Below are 19,944 nucleotides of genomic sequence, written 5' to 3'. Positions count from 1 at the left end.
CTATGGAACAAGCAGCCAGACAGAATCAGTATGTCCCAGTACAGCCAAGAGGCAGAGGTGAGATGCTATTGCAAGGCCTCTGGGAAGTCAGAAACCTGTGATGTCGACAGGCCGTTGAATCTGCTGGCAATAGAATGAGCAACAGCAGAGATTGAGTGCAGTGTGTTCTTGGGGCCTGAGACAGGGTCCAGGAGAAGGTCTCCTAACTTGATCTATTTGAACATGTTCTTTGCATTTTATAGAGGAAAGATCAGTAATGAAATGGGCATTTGAGTGATAATGCTTACCCCCTCCAACCTGTGATAGACTGGGTCTAACTGCCCTTCCCGGCTAGGTCATCTGTGAATATTGGGCATTCTGCTGTCTTTTGTGGAGACTGTGCTTTGGGACTTCACAGTGGGGATTTGAACATGGTCTGATTCTTTTTTATTAAAAAATTGTTCAGATTGTATAGAGTATCCAACAAAGTTTTATATGGCTGTTTGGAATGACTCTAATAATACCAGGTTTTTTTTTTTCTTCCCCTCTTCTGAAAAGTATTATTAAAAATATAATGTAAAGTGAGTCTTCAAGGCAGGCATAAATGGAAATCGATTTTTGGCTCTGTGCTGCCTGGTGAAATGTGTTCGAGAAGCATGAAATTCTACGTTAAGCATGCGTGAACTGCTGAGCCACTTAATCTAACCATGTCTAATTTTTCTTATTGTATTTCCTCTGTTTTTTTTCTGCTTCCTTAAAAGATGGGCCCATCAAGCTTTTCTGTAGGTGGCTCCTCACTGAGTGTGCTGCATATTTGCCATGTGTCCTTGTTGGTCACATTGTATTCTGACATCTTTCTACTCCACCTTACCCTGAATTCATTGCATTTTGAGTTGGTGTCTGGGAAGTCATGGTGTTGGCTGACTGTTACTCCAGGTTTGCCCACACATTTTAGTTGAAAGTGTAGAAGAGACTAGGACCCTTGCAGCAGACATCTTGGATTCCATACATCACACTAATTTCCACTTGGGAAAAGGAGAGTTTGTTTCTTTTAATTTTATCATTGGATTTAAAGCCTGGACTCCAGAAAGAGTTTCAGTTTATTCTGAGGGAAATGGGCGAGTTCCTCCACAAAGCAAGGAGTAGCTATTGATACTCCCTCTCTGTCCCCTTCTGCTGGACAGAGGACACATATGCCCAAAGCCGCCATTTAGCCTGAACATGCTATCCTCTCCTCCTCATGCCCACTCCTCCTCTCCAGTTAGTCAGAAAAATCTTTCCAAAGAGAACTTTCCTGCCTGTGCTCTCATTATACTAATTTTCCTAAAGACCTAAAAGTAGGAGGATTACACATGGCATGACTTCTGGTGACCTGAAGCTTGCAGGGTTTGCTGAGAGATAGGGAACAAATGGCACTGAGCCATCACCTCAAATCATGAAAAGATTACTGCACAGTTTTCCTGCAACATTGCTGCAGTATCATGCCTTTGTCCCTCTGAGGACATGGGTTTTTCTAGGCAGAATAGACAAAAGGTCAATGTAATGGTCTAGCCTACATGCGTGGGAGTGGGGACAGAGGTTTCACATATGGTGGTGGTAGGGCCTGGTTTGGCAAAAGCTGTGTTTCTGTGTTCCTGCATGCTTTTGTGTGGATTGATTGGATGACATTCCTGTTGCTTAAATGGCCTTTGTAACTCTGGAGGAACAAGAGGCACTATTTCCCTTTTTAACTTACTTTCCACTGAAGCAGGCAGCCAGGTAAAAACCCAGGTAATATGTTGAATTTAGTTTGTTCTGCAGTGAAGTTCTTTTTGCTTTGCTAGTGATGGCAAATACTGAAACCCCTGGCAGAGTGGTGGGCATGCTGGTACAGGAAGGTGACCACATATAGCTAAAAGGCTTGGAAAGACTTTTTCTGATATATATTTACTAAATGGAATTTTTCATGAATTACTTTTATTAGCTCATTTATCCAAAATAAGAGGACTTGAAATTCACCCCCCAACTCTACCTCAAAGAGAGAGATCCCCTTCTTTTATACTAAGAGGTATTTTTAATGGGTTCATCAGTGCCATCTAATCACACATGGTTGACTCCCATGGAGAACCTGCTTTTAAAAAACGAGGAGAAGGTACTGTGGTCATTCTTGAAAAGCAATGCAACATCCTGATATTTATAATTATCTCTTCTGCTGTCTGAGATGTTTTCTATTCTAGGCAATTAATAACCTTTAGTCTGCAATAACTATGTGGCCAACCATTATCAAAGTCATTCACAGGAATGTATTACTCTGGCTGAAAGTCAGCCTTCTTGATGCTATATTCCTGGTGGTTTAGACAGTCACTATCTGGAGTCTCTGATCCTCTTTTAAGATTTGTTTGGAATTATGTGTCCTGGAACCAAGAATTCAGGTTGTTACTATTCAGCTCATGCTTGTCCATGTCAAATTAAGTCACACAGATAATCTGCCCTGTCTGCTATTTAATAGTGATGTTAATAATTTTTGTTCCTCAGCACTTTATTTGTTCTCATCCTTGATCTAACTTGCCTGCGTTGGAAAAACAAGTTAATCCTTGACCCTTGGAAAACTTTAACACAAAGTTGTTAAAAGTTGTGTCAATCAACCAAATGATGATCTCAGATTGCTTTGCCCAGAACGGCATGTGATATTTTCCATATTTAAAGACTCTGGGTGCCTCATGCTGGTCTTCCTCCAGTGTTAAAGTGTCATTTGCAAGGACTGTTCTCTGATTGTTAATGAAGGGTCACCTGGTCTTGGTGAGCTCTTTAACTTCATCTATCTGACCTTTATAGCTGTGAAAATTAAGAAGCCAATCAAGACGAAGTTCAGAATGCCAGTTTTTAATTGGGTTGCTCTGAAGCCAAATCAGATCAATGGCACGGTCTTCAATGAAATTGACGATGAACGAATTCTGGAGGTATCTTTCTCTTATTGGTTAGAATTGAGTTACGTTCTCTGTGCAGAGACACCAAAATCTTGATCTGGGAGTTTGAGCAGTTAAGGGCTAGCATATCTAGTATCCTTATGTAAAGAAAATGATGTATTTAAATATCAAAGATTAAAATTGGAAGCAATTTTGTAAGGTTAAAAAAAAGCAACTTGAAAAAGTTCTGTTGAAATGGAATATCTTTGAGTATCTTCAGTGGATACCACAAAACATGTATCAGATATAATCCCTGTCTTTAATTTATTAAAGGGCATAATATTCCTTTGTTGATTTGTAAGTCAATAAATATCTAAGGTTCACTCTCTAGCTGTTGTGATGACTATTTTAGTCTGGGGGTGGTCATCAATGCAGACTCATTATTGGAAGGCCATTAATTGGTTGGAATCAGATTTCAGAACATGCACATCTGTGTATGTGGTGATAGTTGTTTTCTAGATAGGAAGAGAGCAAGCCACAGTCGAAGACAAGTCAAATAGGAAAGCTAGTACATCTAAAAGATGACTTACTCTCTTAAAATTTTTAGGTATAATCCAATTTGCCTGTTTCAAATCTTTCTACTCCAGGATTTAAATGTGGATGAATTTGAGGAAATATTTAAAACAAAAGCCCAAGGTCCTGCTATTGATCTTTCTTCAAGCAAACAGAAGATAACACAAAAGGGATCAAACAAAGTGACATTACTAGAAGCAAATAGAGCCAAAAATCTTGCCATAACTTTAAGGAAAGCTGGAAAGACTGCAGATGAAATATGTAAAGCTATTCATGTGTAAGTTAAGGGCCTCCTGTAAAATTGTGGTAAATTCAGGATGGAAGGAAGTATAAGAAAATTATGACTATATATATGTTCATATATATATGTATGAATAACATATATAGATAACATTTATATACGGGGCAAGATCTAACATAAAGATGAAGCCATTCTTGATATCCACACACCAGTTATTCCCTTTCTTTACTAAGTGCAACTTCAATGCTAAATAAAATGTTACCACTGAAGAGGTGTACCACCAGTGCTATGATAGATTTAGTAATTTATCATTTTAGAAGAGTAACAGCTGGATTGTGACATTTATTATTTTGGCCTGCTTTCTTATCTCGGCCTACAGCAAGACATTAAAAAAAAAAAAGTTGAATGGAGTATTTCAGATGCCAAGAAAAGGGAGGAAATATTAGTTTTCTCTGGAGTATCTGAATTTTATCCAGATTTGTTGCATATAAATGTGATGGCATTTTTGGAATGATACAATTCAATGCCAGATGCAAAATATGATACAGATGCATATTTTAGTTCATAACAATAGGAATGTGATTTCTATTGCTCTTAACACTTTCAGGACATGTTAAGCTAGGTTCAGTTCTATTTTTTTAATTCTTGAACTGGCATTGTTTTTACCTTCCATTTTATGGAAGAATCATTCTTTTGGGGTCAAGGTGACTTTCAGATATTATAAGAGTGTTATTAGATGTTTGGTAATTCTTTGTAAACTATTATTTCATAAAGTTTTGATCACAGATTTTTACAGGAATACTGACCTTGTAAATCATTTGTTCAGTTTTATGTCTTCCACCAGTGTCATAATCTAATAGTCAAGTACCTTAAGAGAATATTCTATTTCTAATGTTGAAACTTGGCATGCATTCTGGTTTTTAATCTTTTTATATTTGTTTGTCATGATGGTGAAACATAGTTGTGTGATTTTGCTGAACAAAACTGTGCAGACAATAAAGTAGAGGTTTATCAAATTGAGCATTCATTTACAAAGACCAGATATGCTTTAAAGGGTGTATGCTAAATTTGAGCAACACCATCCATATAGGCATTTAGGGCATTTTTTCCTAAAGAAAAAATATCCCAGACTTTTGGCTTAATTGAAATAATTTACAGAGTCATTGGGTACTCTGTAATTGTGTGTACAATATTAATTTCTGTAATTAGTATGTTCTTGTGTCACTTAACCATCAGATGTTTGAACCTTCCTTCTGCCTTTTCCTACTATACACATTTGATTTCTGGAGGCTTAGAACCGTACTGAGTAGGCTAGAAGCTGTGTTTGGTGGTTGTGATTGGTCCAGTATTAGTCAGGAGCCAGAGCCACAGGTGTCATAACAATCCAGCTGTAGACATGGTCAACCTACAAGTTTTACCATGGTTCTTCCGGCTTCATGAGCTAGACCAGATGGAGGTGTGGTGAGAGCATATGATGTTTTCTCTCGACACTGACAGGTCCACATCTGTCTTTAGATTCGACTTGAAGACGCTGCCTGTAGACTTTGTAGAATGCCTGATGAGGTTCTTGCCAACTGAAAATGAAGTGAAAGTGCTCCGGCTCTATGAGCGGGAAAGGAAGCCCCTGGAGAATTTGTCAGATGAAGACCGCTTCATGATGCAGTTCAGCAAAATCGAGAGGCTCATGCAGAAAATGACCATCATGGCCTTCATTGGCAACTTTGCTGAAAGTATTCAGATGCTGACACCTGTGAGTGAATTAATTGAGGCAGTTTTTCTTTTAAGGCTCTCCTAGAATTGCACTGGTTATCATTGTTTTTTTTTTTTTTTTTTTAAGTTTTATTTATTTTTGTGAAGAACTGGGTATAGGCCAGAGATCCAGGGGTTGAGCGGATTCATCAGAGACAAAGTGGGAGCAGAATGGGAAATACATTGCTAATACACTGCTAAGGGGAACAGTGGGCAAGACAGGAGAGGTCTGCTGCACCATGTGGTTCATCTCCCTGGCTGGGGAATCGAACTCTGGCTTTAGCAATGATAGCCTGAGGTTTGACCCATAGAGTACTTAGGGAGGCCTGGTGTCATGGTCTTGAAAGACTCTTTTCTAGAACTCTGTAGATTACGTTTTTACTTTGGCGACATTTTTCATCATATGTATGCCAAGTAAATTTGAAAATGGTAAATATATATATGTATATACACACACACACACACACACACTATGTTGCTGCTTTCCCTAGAGAATGCCATTTTCTGTGTCTAGAGATGTCCTTTGCCTTTCAAACAACTCTTCAATATGGGACAGGAGAAATTGTTTTTTCAAATTTTGTCCCCTCCTCAAGATATCATTTTCTGGTTGGATTTGCAAGACTAAAATCATATTTTCATTTTTAAAAGACATCCCGTATCTTTAGTCAACAGGCTTACTGATTTTCACTGGAAGCATTAAATTTACTCTTCCTTGGAAGTTGGTTGCAGCATACCGTGTTGCTGTAGAGATAAAAGCCAACCAGCTCTTTTTTTTCCACTATTCTGATAGGACATTATGCTATCATAATTTTTTTTTTATCAGTTGTTCTATTTCTAAATAAGTTTTTGTTAGTTACTAATTATAATGTCATGTCTGTTCAAAATGGTTCCTAAGAAGACTGGATGGTGATTATATTCCTTTGTTGTTTCATTTTGTTTTCATTCTTGAATTTAAAAATATAAATTGTATGACATAATGAGAAGTTATAGCAGGGAACTTAGTTCTGCTAGAAGATGAACTTAAGTATGTTGTGTTTAGAAATAATGGGATCAGCATTAAAACTTTGAATCCAAATGTTTTTTTCCATGTTTAGTTTTCAATTAGTGTTTCTCACTTTTAACGTCTTTTTTCTTCCCCTTCCTTCCTTTCCCTGGAATCCAGCAACTACACTCGATTATAGCTGCATCTGTTTCAATAAAGTCATCCCAAAAACTCAAGAAAATTCTGGAGGCAAGTGAAATTTTCCTCTTAAACATGTATGGAAGGAGCTGACTAATTAGCTGCATTTCTCTGACTGGGAGCGCCTGGATATTCTACTGATGACCTTCTTTTTTCACAGATCATTTTGGCCCTTGGAAACTATATGAATAGTAGTAAGCGAGGAGCAGTTTATGGATTTAAACTTCAGAGTTTAGATCTGGTGAGTGGACTTAAAGAAACATAAGAACTCTGTGAGGCACAAGGCAGCTGACAAAGATTAAGCCCTGGGGTGGAGAGAATCTGCCCTTGGAATTGGGTGGATGCTCTTCTAGTGGGCGGATCAATTGGTACAAATTTTCTGGAACATCATCTGGCAGCAAGCACTTAGACGCTTAAAAATACTCATGCCCTTTGACCTATGTTTCCATTTCTAGGAATCTTTCCTTGAGAGTCTAAACTATGGCTGTTGTAGTTTATTTATAATTGCAAATAATTAGCAGCAATGTAAAGATTAACATTTTGGGAAGTATGTTTTAACAGTAGTTAACACGGTGCCCTATTCAAGTATGAAAATATTTGTGAAGAGTTTTCAAAGAAATGGGTAAAAAAAAAAAATCAAGTTATAAGTTGCATGTACATAGCATTTATGTCCCACCTTATAGGTGGGACATAAAGATAGAACACAATGGAATGCACTGAATAATAAACAAACTTTAAGACTATAAGAAGAAAACAGTGATAGCAGAAAGGGAAGACGAGGACATAGATAAATTGGGTAGAAGGGGTCATATGGTGAAGGATGGAAACTAGAATTCTGGTGGCAGATGTATGTGTCCATATAGATACTAATTTAAAAAAAAACTGTATATTTGAAACCTATCTTGTGTTATAAAGCAATGCTACTTAAAAAGATCTTAACATTGAGGGGAAAAAAGCCAAATATGAAGAGTGCTATGTGAAGAGTAATTGTGCATGCCTCTAGTCATTTGAAAGTCACTTGAATGTTTTTTGTCCACGGTTGGGGCATCTGTTCTGTGGTTTATTCTGGGTAGGAGAACCTACCCAGAATCCAAGCTAACTTTGTTCCCTTTGTCTTCAGCTTTTAGATACAAAGTCAACAGACCGGAAACAAACACTGTTGCACTATATATCAAATGTTGTAAAAGAAAAATATCACCAAGTGTCTCTATTTTATAATGAGCTTCATTATGTGGAGAAAGCTGCTGCAGGTACTTGATTTCAACAATTAATGCTTCTCTGGGGCATTGAATAATCTTGGGGGAACCATCCCTCCTTATATAAACACTCTTAAGCACCCCTTGAACAAGGCAAGTCTGAAATGACAGAAGCTCTGAGCTGGAATACTTCAGCTATGACATTGCTCACTGTTGAGAATAGTAACTAACATGAACACAAAGGTGACTTCTCTGTCAAGATGTCCTCTCTTGCACCTCCCTTCCTTACCCTTGGTATTTCACTGTTTGGAATATGAGAATCAAAGAATCACCCACACATACACACGTGGACACACGTCTTGAATATGATTTAATGTTGTTCCGCTTGCTCAGGTATGGCTTCTCTGAATAGATAATTTTAGCTTGAATATAAGTTATCACTACTTCTTGGTTGTTACTTTGATGTGATAGTTACATTCTCATTTAAATCATCATTAACTCTGAGATAGTGGCCTATACTAAGTAGTAGTATCTGAAAGTTATAGGTGAGAAAACTGACATTTTTAGAAATTAAATGTCTTGCTCCCCAAAGTCAAATGGGTATAAAGTGATAGAAACAGGCATGGAACCTAGGTTTTCTCCTAAGATAGTGTTTCATCCAACGTACCATGTTCTGTCAAGTAGTAGGAAGTTAGTAGAAGGAACGACATACACACTGACCTCAGGATTGGTTGTATGTTGTGATTCCCACATTGTGACGTAGAACCATGAGCAGCCATGATGTTCTATAAATGCCTAATCCTAAAGCCTATCTCAGCTTTGCTGAATCTAATGTTTGAGGGCAAGACTTTCTCTTACTGCTTTAGACAATAAATGGTTGCTGTTCCTATGTTTTACTAAAAAACACTTTGTGGTAAAAAACACTTTGTATTATATCACAAACAAGATTTATCACATTTTCTTGTAAAAATTTGCTTGGTACTTATGCTACCTGTGCACTTATTGTTAGTCAAGTTTTATTTATATTTGTAATTCTCTCAGCCCCTAGCAAATTGATGGTGGGAATAAGTGAATGAGCGAATGAGTGAATGACATGATGTAGCTCTTGGAATAGATGTGCCACTGAAGGCCGAGTGGAGACTAAGAGGCAGCTGAAATGGTATTTGAAGAACTGTGCAATGGAGAATGTGACTATGTAAAGAAGGCTCGGGTTTGCTCAGGCTGTTACTGGATTTCTGTTTTCTTTCAAGTTTTCCTCTCCCTCACTTGAGATTTCTTTTAGCATCACAATTTTAATGAAGAAAAAAAAATTAAATTCCTGCCTTAACTACAGTTAGCACATTCTTTGTGGCCTAAATGAGACTACATTAAGGTCAGTTGAGTTCAATTGTGCTCAGGTGCCCGGGCAATCAGGCTCACTGACATTTTTATAATTTCACTAATTTATTCTCTCACTTATCTCTCCTTTATCTAGTGAACCCTTCTGAGTGCCTGCTGTGTACTTAGTACTGCCCTAAGCACTGAGGAGTCAAAGGTGAATAAGGCAGTATTTAGTGAGGAGAAGACATCCCACATCACTCTGTAATTCATCTTTGTGCAGTGATGAGTCAGGCTGTGGGGAGTAAGAGGTGGGGCCTGACCTCTGTGGGAAGCTGGCTCAGGAGGCTGCAGGAGGGAGCCTGCTCTGTATGGGTAGTCACTCAACACATGGAGAGGTTCATGCTAATAAACCCTTCTGAAGCTGGGAAACAGCACAGGAAGCTGTCCAAAGTTGCTCTGGGTCCTGGTGGGCAGGACTGCTCAAGTTCAATAGATAAAATACTTCCCCCTGCTGGAAAACCACAGAAATGCAAAAGATCTTAAAAAAAAAAAAAAAAAGTAGGTAGGGTAACCTCTTAGGTCCTTCACAGATAAGGAACCTATGATCCTATAGGCCAACCTATAAAATGGCATTATCTGTAAGAGAAGAACAAAGTGGGGATTGACCACAATGGACTGTGGTGATGGGCTATGGGTATTTTTGTGGTGGCTGTGGTGTAGTAATAATACCTAGAGACTTACTTCTAAGCCACAAAAAACATTGTGGACCAGTGTTCCCTCAATAAATAAATTAAAATTAAAAACAACAGCAACAGAAAATTGGAATGAATATTTGGGTAATAGCACATAATTTGGAGTCACTATTACCTGAACAACTTGTCTGCGAATTCCGAGCTCTGTGGCCCAGGGCAGACCATACAGCCTCTTTATGCTGTTCTCCTCATTGGTAATGTGGCTGATGGTGCCAGTGAGTTAGCGCATATGAAGAATGAAATGTGGCACTTGGCCATGTGCATGTAGTCACTTATTCATATTAAGGATCTGTACACTGGAAGCCAGAACATTCTGAGGCTCGCCATTATCCCTAAGAACCTCCTGGAAACAACTTACTGTCATATTTAATGTATTTTTGATGCTCATAGGAACATTGCTTTCTCTACTTTAGTCTCCCTTGAGAACGTTTTACTGGATGTCAAGGAGCTCCAGCGGGGCATGGACTTGACCAAGAGGGAGTACACCATGCATGACCACAACACGCTGTTGAAAGAGTTCATCCTCAACAATGAAGGGAAGCTGAAGAAGCTGCAGGATGATGCCAAGATTGCTCAGGTATACTTCTGTGCCCTTTGACACCCAGGGAGAGGAAATGATTGGAGCCTGAAGGCTTCTAGGGCTCTGGCGCTGGTGTTGGGGGAAGGTTGTGCTTTGTCTGATGGAAGTAGAATCCTTGTATAGCACATGGTTATTGCAGGGGATCTTCCTGAATTTTGTACTTGGAAGGGTTCTGCCTATTCACTGTCCTAACGTTAGGTCTTCACCATCTTCTCTGGAGGCCGCCTACCCTGTTCCACTCCACTTCTAAGAGTCCTCTCTGTGAGTCCTGTATTTGATTCAGTCAGGCCTGTGCATTGTGTTTCTGTAGGCCTTTACCTTAAATCCTTACACTGTACCAGAAGTCAAGTGTACATACTTGCATATAGCTGCAATCACAAAGAAGGGTGGAGGGCAGAGTGGCGGTGTGGGAACCTAGAGAGTGGATGTGGTGGAGTGGGTCCCATTTGAGACTGGCTATCTTGTGTCACAGAAGAGTTCACACTGAGACCTGAATGCCCTCAGTGTGGGGCTATTGTCAGGAGCATTGTTGCAGTGAGTTGAGTTTTAGCCTCTAAAGATCCCTTTGACCTTACTGGTTTTGAAGAGTTCTGTCACTACACTAGGAAGCTCCTGAAAGGCGTGTGTGTGTGTGTGTGTGTGTGTGTGTGTGTGTGCGTGTGCATGTGTCTGTCTGGAAGTGGCAGTATCAGAGGGTCTCTGCACTGCTGCTGCATTCTTCTGATTGCTTCTGACTGATCGTGGGGGAAAGAGAGTACAGAGTTGAGGGGAGGGGAAGGAGGATCAAGGAGAGAGAATGTTAAGAGCTGCTGTGTTGTCACTGCTGCTTTGTTGCAGCTCTTTCCTCAGAGCATCAAGTTCAAATGTTGAAACTAATGAAATTCAAGAGAAATATGCTTCCTCACAGGATGCCTTTGATGATGTTGTGAAGTATTTTGGAGAAAACCCCAAGACGACACCACCCTCTGTCTTCTTTCCTGTGTTTGTCCGGTTTGTGAAAGCCTACAAGGTAAACAGGAGCCTTGGTGCCTTCCCTGGCATTGTTTCTCAAGTGGGTGCCTTCCTCAAACCTTTCTGCAGAGGCCTCAAACCTTTCTGCAGAGGCCTCCCCTTTTCTGTGGGCAATGCATCTGGATGGTCAGTCTCTGACCTTGCCACGTCTCTTAGCTCATGATGTTCCTTGTATCCACTGGGCCACTTTGGGACCTCAGTACAAGGAACTTCCCCCTGAGGAAGTGAGATGCTTAAAGACCACTGCTGCCCTACTGACTGACCTTGCAGGCAAGGTGGACTAGGAAATCCAGGCCTTCCAAGGGATAGTTTAACCTGTAAAAGGAGTGGACTCCTGCCTGTGGCTGCCTGGGACGTAGCGCAGGTCAGGCTGAGCCTGCTTACGTTAGTCCTAGTTGAGGCCTGCAGGTTGTTTGGGTCAGTGTCCATCATTGATGCTGGGGATGCTAGTAAGGAAGGTTGTCCTCTCTTTGCTCATCTGTCCAGTTATGACCCACACTTTATAGGAGAGAGTCTCTTTAATGTTCTCCAGGGCCCCGGTCTAGAAAAAGCATGTGACTCAAAGATGTATGTGTCAGAAGAATTTGTCCTTTCAGAGAGAAGGAAGAGGGAGATGAGAGGGTGGGGAGGATTTTAGTACACGCAATCTGTATCTGTATCCTCCAGGCTTATCTACTTGCAACATTGGTAATGTTGTAGGAAAGTGAAGTGTGATTCTTGAGGGGGGGGATTTGGGGGCTGGTAGGTCACATTTACACTTTTGAGAAACATTAACAGTTGGTCACTTGTCCTTGTGCACCACTGGAAGCTGGTAGCTTGTACTGAAACTCAGAAAGTGATGTAGCCATTTCGCCCACTATGACTCAGTGTAACAGTGATATCACAAACTGTTTGTAGAAGGAAAGTACCCTTGGCTGTGAGGATGAATATGAATGTAAACTCAGCACAAGGCTGTGTGTGGTACACTGGGCACTTTGGAGACCGAAGGTCATTGCTCCTGCTGCACTTCAGGGCTCCTTGACTGGCAATGTTTGTGTGCTGAAGAGATGATCTGTGGTATTTCTTGTTAAGTGGGGACTGCAGTTCTTATGTAAAAAATGTCGAAGTTTAAGGTCTAAAGAAAATAATACATGCTATTTTTGAATTGTGAAATGTAAGCTGTGAAGTGTCTCTGTGAAGTCCACTCCCAGTACTAATGCAAGGGTGTGTATAGTGCACAGGAGAAAGTGTGGAGGCCCGGGGTGATCCGTGGCATGCCACTTACTGGTTACACCATCAGTGTCTCTCCCACATTGTCATTTCTCCCTGTGGTCCTATTAGCAGGCTTTCTGAGGCACTTGTCAGATAGGGTTGTTTTCCTTGTGACCAATGGAGATCCCAATTGAAACTGACCTCTGACCTGTGCACTTTGTGGGCAGGTGTTTGGGTTTTAGGGTGTCATCCCTCCTTTTTTTCTTCTCCAGTATGAACCAAATAAACATGTAAGACAAAAGCAACAAATGAGAAAGTGGACTTTGTTCCTGGTAAAGACTGGCTATGAGGATATGATATATCATCTGTGTTTACAGTTCAGCCTAAATTAGTTAGGTGACTTGTTATTTCACAGCTAGACTATTATAAATCTCTTTAGGGAGGCTGACTTCAAAAGAGAGAATCCCAAAAGTCTGAGCTATTCAACTTCTCCAAAATTCATTAGACTAATGAGGACACTCTGCTTTCCTTGGGAAGGAATGAGCTGTGGGAAGAGTCTAGGAGTGTTGGCTCGTGAGGCCCCTGAAAAATACATTCGGAATGAAATTAGAGGCTTTCCTTCAACAAGGGGCAAATGAAGAGAGCTGTGAGATCCTACTTTTCAGAGGCTGGCCAGTGGGAAGACAAATTCTGGAAACAAACTCACAGGAAAATCATTGAGAGCTGCCAGAAGCATAAGTCCCATCATCTCATGGGACTAAAATGCAGTTTGAGTTGAAAGAGGGTCACCAAGAAAGGACTTACAAAATACATTTCAACTACTATACTCTGAAAAGATATGATATGGGCAGACAATCAAACTCCAAGTCAGAGTTAAATATAGGCATGAATTACACATCCCTTCTATTTATTTTAAGACCTGGTTTACCAGGGATTCTCTAAGAGAGACTTTCAAGCATCTTGACTGTTGTCATTTAATATTGACATAATCTTTTGGTTTTATCTAGCAAGCAGAAGAGGAAAATGAGCTGAGAAAGAAGCAGGAACAAGCTCTCATGGAAAAACTCCTGGAGCAGGAAGCACTGATGGAGCAACAGGACCCAAAGGTAAGAAGTGCCAATCCGGCTTCTGCGATGGTCCTCTTGTAAAGGGGAGGCCATGCTGGCTCCTCAGAGGCATGCAGGGTGATGAGTCAAGAAGCCAGATTTGCACAGAGCCCTTACCATTTCCTTTCAGCACTTTGGAAACTTGGCAAATGGAAACGTGTTCATTTATTACTTTGTTCAGCACCCAGTGAGATGAAGCTGAATATATTTGTGTAGCATTTCCAAGTTTATGGTGATGTGGAATTTAAATTTTAGTCATATATGAATAGAGATCCCAAACCATGTCACCTGGTGATTGGAGGTGTCAAGGGAAGGCTTCCAGGGTACACCTTGGTGCTGTCCTTGATAGCCTGAGGCTTCATTAGGATCAAGAGTGGTATTTCCAAATCAAAACCACATTCTCACACTAGTGAGAATGGCACATATAAAAAAATTTGGCAACAACGTTGGTGAGAATATGGAGAAAAAGGAACTCTTTCACACAGCTGGTGGGAATGCAAATGAGTACAACCACTATGGAAAACTATTTGGAGATTCCTCAAACTGCTAAAAAAATGGAGCTTCCATTATAACCTAGTAATTCTACTCGTAGAAATTTAACCAAAGGACACAAAATTGTTAATTTGAGAGGAAACCTTAACCTCTGTTTATTGAAGTACTATTTATAATAGATAAGACATGGGATCTACCTAAAGTCCCCAAAATAGCTGAGTGGGTTAAGAAGATGTGGTATATATATACAATGGAATACTATTTAGCAATCAAAAATGATAAATCCATGCCATTTGCAGCAACATGGATGGAACTGGAAGGGACTATGCTCAATAAAAAGAAAAAATACTGAATGGTTTCTCTTAAAGTAGGAGTATAAGGGAAATAAATAAGGGATTGGGGGGAAAAGACAATGCAAACAACTATAACTCGGACACATTCAGCTGGGGAAAGGATGATGAGGGATAAAAACAGGGTTGGGAAGTACACAAGAGATTATGGTGATGGTTCATGGGGTAACTTGGTGGTAGGAATTTTATAGGGACTACACCTGCAAGGACAAATCAAACATTGTACAAAACAATAATGTAAAGTAGATATATGAACAAAAATATATAAATAAAGTAGCATTTCAAGGAGGGAAACATAAGGAAAAGACCACAAAGGCTGTCAGGTGAAAGTATTCTTCATTATGATATCCTTTGCACCAAAGCTTAACAAGAGGATGGTTATTACCAGCTGCACTTGACTTAGGATCCAGCCTTGCCATTGCTGTTAGCTGGAGGTATATGTGTTCTTCAAATTGTTTTCTTTCTAGAAGCTTTCTGAACTTTTTCTGTTTAAATAGAAAGTTAACATGGCACTCTGTGTTTCTGGCTGAGGCTACTAATCAGTAACAAAATGCTCACACATGTTTTGGATTTCTAACCCTCCACAGGATGCTGGTCTACTCAATCTGCATTTTTTTTTTTCTTTTCAGTCTCCTTCCCACAAATCAAAGAGGCAACAGCAAGAATTAATTGCAGAATTAAGAAGGCGACAAGTTAAAGATAACAGACATGTATATGAAGGAAAAGATGGTGCCATTGAAGATATTATCACAGGTAAAAGATACTTCCTCCTTGTGTTCCATGGAGATATCACAGACCTTGCTCACTCTGACTATTTGAAGATTTGGCTGCTTCAGGATTACAAATATTGCAGTTGCTTTAACTCAGATCTAGAATTACAGAAACACTATGCTTGTGTTTGAAGTTTATTTACTGTATACTGTCTCTTAAAGAACTGAAACATTCTCTCTCTGAGAAAAGTCTTATGTTTTCAAATCATTGGATTTCATCAGATTTTTCTCCTAAAGGTTTTCCATTGTTTTCTTCAGTTTGTAACTACATTCCAGTTTCTTCTTTTTGGCTACTCCTAACCACCTGCCTTATTAATTAAAACTCCAGACAAGACCCATTCAAGGGTATGTTCTAATAATCATGACAATGAAGATTTTCCCAACATGCTACTTTAAAGTCTCTTTGCTCAAGCAGAAATCAGCAACTGGTGTTTACATTCAGATAGGCCAACAAACTTCTAGCCAAGATTTGTCTCCCCCCCCCCCCCCCAAACACACACAGCTTGGTTCTTGTGTGATTAAGTTTTAGCTTAATGCTTTCCACTTGAACCAATTCTCTAGAGTTTCTGCATCTCCCCCTTATAAATTAGGACATTAATTTAGGCCACTGTCTTTTGACAATAAGACTTCCCTTTCATGTCTGTTGCATTTGAATACTGTGTGTTAGCTTCTCTGATACTAAAAAGGTTTTATTGTGGGAATTTTTTAAATGTGTGAAAATATAGTACTATAATGAGTTCCATGTATCATTGCCCGACAAAACTTGCAGCTCATAGCCAATTTTGCTATGTGTCTGCTTCTGCCTACTCCCCATTTAACACTACTTGGGATTATTTTGAAAAAAATCCGAAATATGTCAATATGTGTCTTCAGAAAATAAGAACCCTTTAATAAAACCTAACCACACTGCCATTATTACACACACCTCTAAAACTAACAGTTCCTTCATATCAAATACCCAATTATTCTTTACATTTCTCCAATTGACCTAATTTTTAAAAGATCTAGCTCTTAGACTCTTAGACTTTTGGTTTATTTTTTTGCTAATAGCTTAGTAAGCATTATGAAGGATTCCAAGCTGTGGAAGCTACAATATCCGCGCCCCCCCCCCCCCCATACCTAGGCATCCAAGGAAATCATTAAAAAGGAAATGAGTAAAAGTTACTTGCATGGAGGTGAAGCAGGGTAGGTAACTAGTTGATGGAAACCTATCGCTACATACTATACACATGTTTTTTATACACATGTGCCTGCTGGTGTTTCAATGTCTACCATGCAGCATCTTGCAGATGTCTCCCAGATCAGAGCCCCCACTAAAACCTGCCACCTTGGACATGATTAACTGTTCTCCAGCAGCACCTGGCTTAAAGGAGCAAAACAGCTTCTATTTGCTAAATTAATCATTAATCTGTCAGCAGAGGTGAATGACTAATCTAGTTCTGGAACACTTTTTATTCTCCTTGGAGTATTTTCCACGTTCTACCCCAGGATCATGCCCTAGATGGATTAACAACTCTTGTAGACTTTTTGTTTTCACACGGGTATTTATTGCCTTTCCCCTTTCTGCTCCCCTCCCTTCTCAGATTTGTTTAACAAAGCACTAACCATATACTAATGCAGTAGATCTTGGCATTTTACTTTATTCTGTTTGTCTTGTTTGGCTGTCATTTTTGATACAGTGTTGAAGACTGTGCCCTTTACTGCTCGCACCGCCAAGCGTGGCTCTCGATTTTTCTGCGAACCTGTTCTCACTGAGGAATACCATTACTAAACTATTACTCTTTCTCACCTGATGCTCTTAAAAGGTTGCTGTAGATTTTTTGATCTCTTATGTCCCTCTGTGTGTTTGTGAGGGTCACCCAACGTGATAGCATGGAATTGTCCTCTTTGTCATGTTGTATTTTATGTTGCCTTCACACTGCATGCTTTTGCATTTCATTCATTACTGCTACTTTCAGTGTGTTTGTGAATCCATGTGCTAGCAATGCTCTGGGTATGTGTGAATTGAATTAAGAGACTTGTTTGCAGAAATTTTTAGAAAAACAGTATATAGAATAAACACTAACTTGAGAACAGAACTGGACCAGATAGGTTGCTTACAAGATTTGGGGGCTAGTATCTCTGAGCACAAAATGATAGTCATTATTAACAACTACTACACCTAAGAGTGATGGGCACTTACTGTGTTTTAGTAGTTTTTACAGATAGAAAACTAGTCTTCCTTGAGTATACAGTTAACATGCTTGATAATGAGTTGCCACACAAGTGCTCAGGAATGCACAGTGCTCTAAAGTTGCAGAATGATTTTCAGAAGTTAAGTGTGGACTGTGCACAACAGCTGCAGATTGGGTCTTTCTTAACTGACTTCTACAGTCCATAACCATCATCCATGGTGCGATGAAACTCCTGGCATAAGCTTTACATAGAGAGCTCTTTTGACTGAGAAACCTATGTAAGCCAATATGGGCAACTCCTAGCTTTACACTCAGTTCTTTCCTCTGGGTTTCCTGCCTAAGTTTAGCTATCAGCAGTTCTACATTGTGAAGCAGAGAATGCAAACAAAGTCATCAGTGCTCCCAAGTCTTAACCCCTTTATGCTTCTTTATTGGTGCCTGTATTCCATGTCAAACCTGGGGGGGGCGTTCTTCTGTGATGAGCTCATGTCTGGACATGCTCCTTTGGTCAGGATGGTGGTGACAGAAAAACTAATAGCAAATAACTATGGTTGGAAATGCCACTGTGTTTAGAACTTAAAATAAAAAAGAAATGATCAAATTAACTGCCGGAGTTTAGTTCTTGATGGCCAGATAAGGAGCAAAGTTCTCTGCATTGCCAACTTTATTAAAAAAAAAAGGGAAGGACACACTCTAATTGAGAAGTAGCCATTGTTTGACTCCCATTTTAAAATTGACATGGAATTGGGTACATTTTTGTTTTTGTGGCATTGACTCATGAATTGCTTGATTTCAAAGGATGTGGTGTGTTGCCTGCTCTGCAGTTACTTACCCACCAGTGCTTATTAATAAGGCTAGGAACTGTCATCTACTTGGCTTATGTTTACTGTCAGTTTTGCTGCTGGACTATGTGTTGTTCTGGAGCCAAACTTCAAAGCAGCTTGGATCTGGGTGGTCAGGGCACTGGGTGGGAAGACCCGCTCATCCTTCCCTTGTTTTATCTAACACCTCTTATAGTAATGGCCTTCCACTCTCTTCCTCTGTTGGCTAACATGCCCGGGAATGTTAAGCACTAAGTTGAATTGCTTTCCATTTTCATCCCATTTTTGCTTAACCATCATTTTGTGTTTTTTTTTTGTTTTTTTTTCTGTTTAGCCTTAAAGAAGAATAATATCACTAAATTTCCAAATGTTCACTCGAGGGTAAGGATTTCTTCTAGCACACCGGTGGTGGAGGATACACAGAGCTGGCAAGCATCACTTTTTACTTAGCTTCCTCCTCTTTCTGTATGCAGATCAATGGTTTCAATCTATGGCTAAGGGTAATACTGGTGAGAGTCTGACCAGGGAGCAGTCTTTGTACCTCTTATTCTACTGATGTGAGACTGAGTCTCTGTAGGACTCTTTCTGGCCAGCTTTCATGTCCTCAAGTGTGATGGCTTGGGCAAAGAAAATTGAAGATGGACTTGCTTTGGGTGCTAGACTGTCCTTTCCTTGCCCTCTTCTTAGTCCTCAAGTTATTCAGTTAACCCCATTTTGATCTGAAGAAATTGTAAGCAGATCCTAGCCAGGGAACATCTGTTGAAGGGTTAGCATCTTTAGAAGTAATTACTCAGAGGACTCAGGCCTGAGTTGCAGGTGTCTCTATCTTTGGCCCAAAGTGGAATTCTGACATTTCATTACTATTCTGAGTTAAGAAGCAGAAACTGAGAGCATAGGTGTCAATGCTCAGTTTCATCTTGGTTTTTGTCAGATAAGAATGGGTGCCCAGTATTGTTAGATCTTCATTTTCTAAGATTAGTCAGAATACCTGGATTTTGAAATGTTTATCACCTACTGAAATATCAGGAAACTGTATTGAGAAATGTGAGAGGCCAAATTTTCTGTGGGTCAGGTATTACCCATCAATGTAATTTACAGTCTACTGATTGAAAGGTTTCAGTCTAATTGTTTCCCTTTATAAGGGCAGAATGTTTCCTAACAAAAGTCAAACAGTACTGAGTTGGTTAAAGGGAAATATATACTAATTAAATAAGACAAGGGGAAGAAGTCTGCTTTTTTCCTCCACCATGCCCTGATTCCATCAAAAGGCAGCGACATGTTACTCACCAAGAAAGCATGCCTTCATACTCAGAATGCTTGCATAACATTTCCCGATTCCTTCCATTTTACCCCACTAAACAATGCCTGCTGGTGATAGTCTTTCATTCAACAAGTCATATTTTTTTCAGTGTTAGGTATCTGGCTCTGTAGTCACAGTTGCAAATTGGTGAATGCAGGATTCATGACACCTTTAATAAAAAACAAATATTACTAGAATGTAGGGAAAAGTTTAGAAATGATTAGCAATTAGTTTTGAGGTTTGTTTCTAATTCACTAAAAAAGATGACATCAGC

At 39.7% G+C, this 19,944-nt stretch overlaps 1 protein-coding gene across 6 annotated transcripts in view; it reads left to right on the top strand.

Moving 5' to 3' along the window:
* Window positions 1-19,944, top strand: part of FMNL2 (formin-like 2) — a 277,844-nt gene that overhangs the window by 250,093 nt on the left and 7,807 nt on the right. For 2 of the 6 annotated variants that reach the window (XM_012726431.1, XM_012726458.1), the window contains 11 exons: window positions 2,794-2,918; window positions 3,512-3,714; window positions 5,194-5,428; window positions 6,590-6,658; window positions 6,768-6,848; window positions 7,728-7,857; window positions 10,289-10,452; window positions 11,363-11,464; window positions 13,665-13,763; window positions 15,235-15,358; window positions 18,705-18,751. In XM_012726431.1, the coding sequence (XP_012581885.1) occupies window positions 2,794-2,918; window positions 3,512-3,714; window positions 5,194-5,428; window positions 6,590-6,658; window positions 6,768-6,848; window positions 7,728-7,857; window positions 10,289-10,452; window positions 11,363-11,464; window positions 13,665-13,763; window positions 15,235-15,358; window positions 18,705-18,751 (1,379 nt within the window). Of the gene's footprint in view, window positions 1-2,793; window positions 2,919-3,511; window positions 3,715-5,193; window positions 5,429-6,589; window positions 6,659-6,767; window positions 6,849-7,727; window positions 7,858-10,288; window positions 10,453-11,362; window positions 11,465-13,664; window positions 13,764-15,234; window positions 15,359-17,054; window positions 17,181-18,704; window positions 18,799-19,944 lie in introns of all 6 variants that reach the window. The other 4 variants (XM_012726428.1, XM_012726442.1, XM_012726450.1 and 1 more) reach the window with 3 other exon arrangements.

The sequence above is a fragment of the Condylura cristata genome, unplaced genomic scaffold (assembly GCF_000260355.1).
Source record: "Condylura cristata isolate star-nosed mole 26May11 unplaced genomic scaffold, ConCri1.0 scaffold00002, whole genome shotgun sequence".
NCBI classification, from domain to species: domain Eukaryota; kingdom Metazoa; phylum Chordata; class Mammalia; order Eulipotyphla; family Talpidae; genus Condylura; species Condylura cristata.
This window is presented reverse-complemented; position numbering and strand designations above follow the sequence as displayed.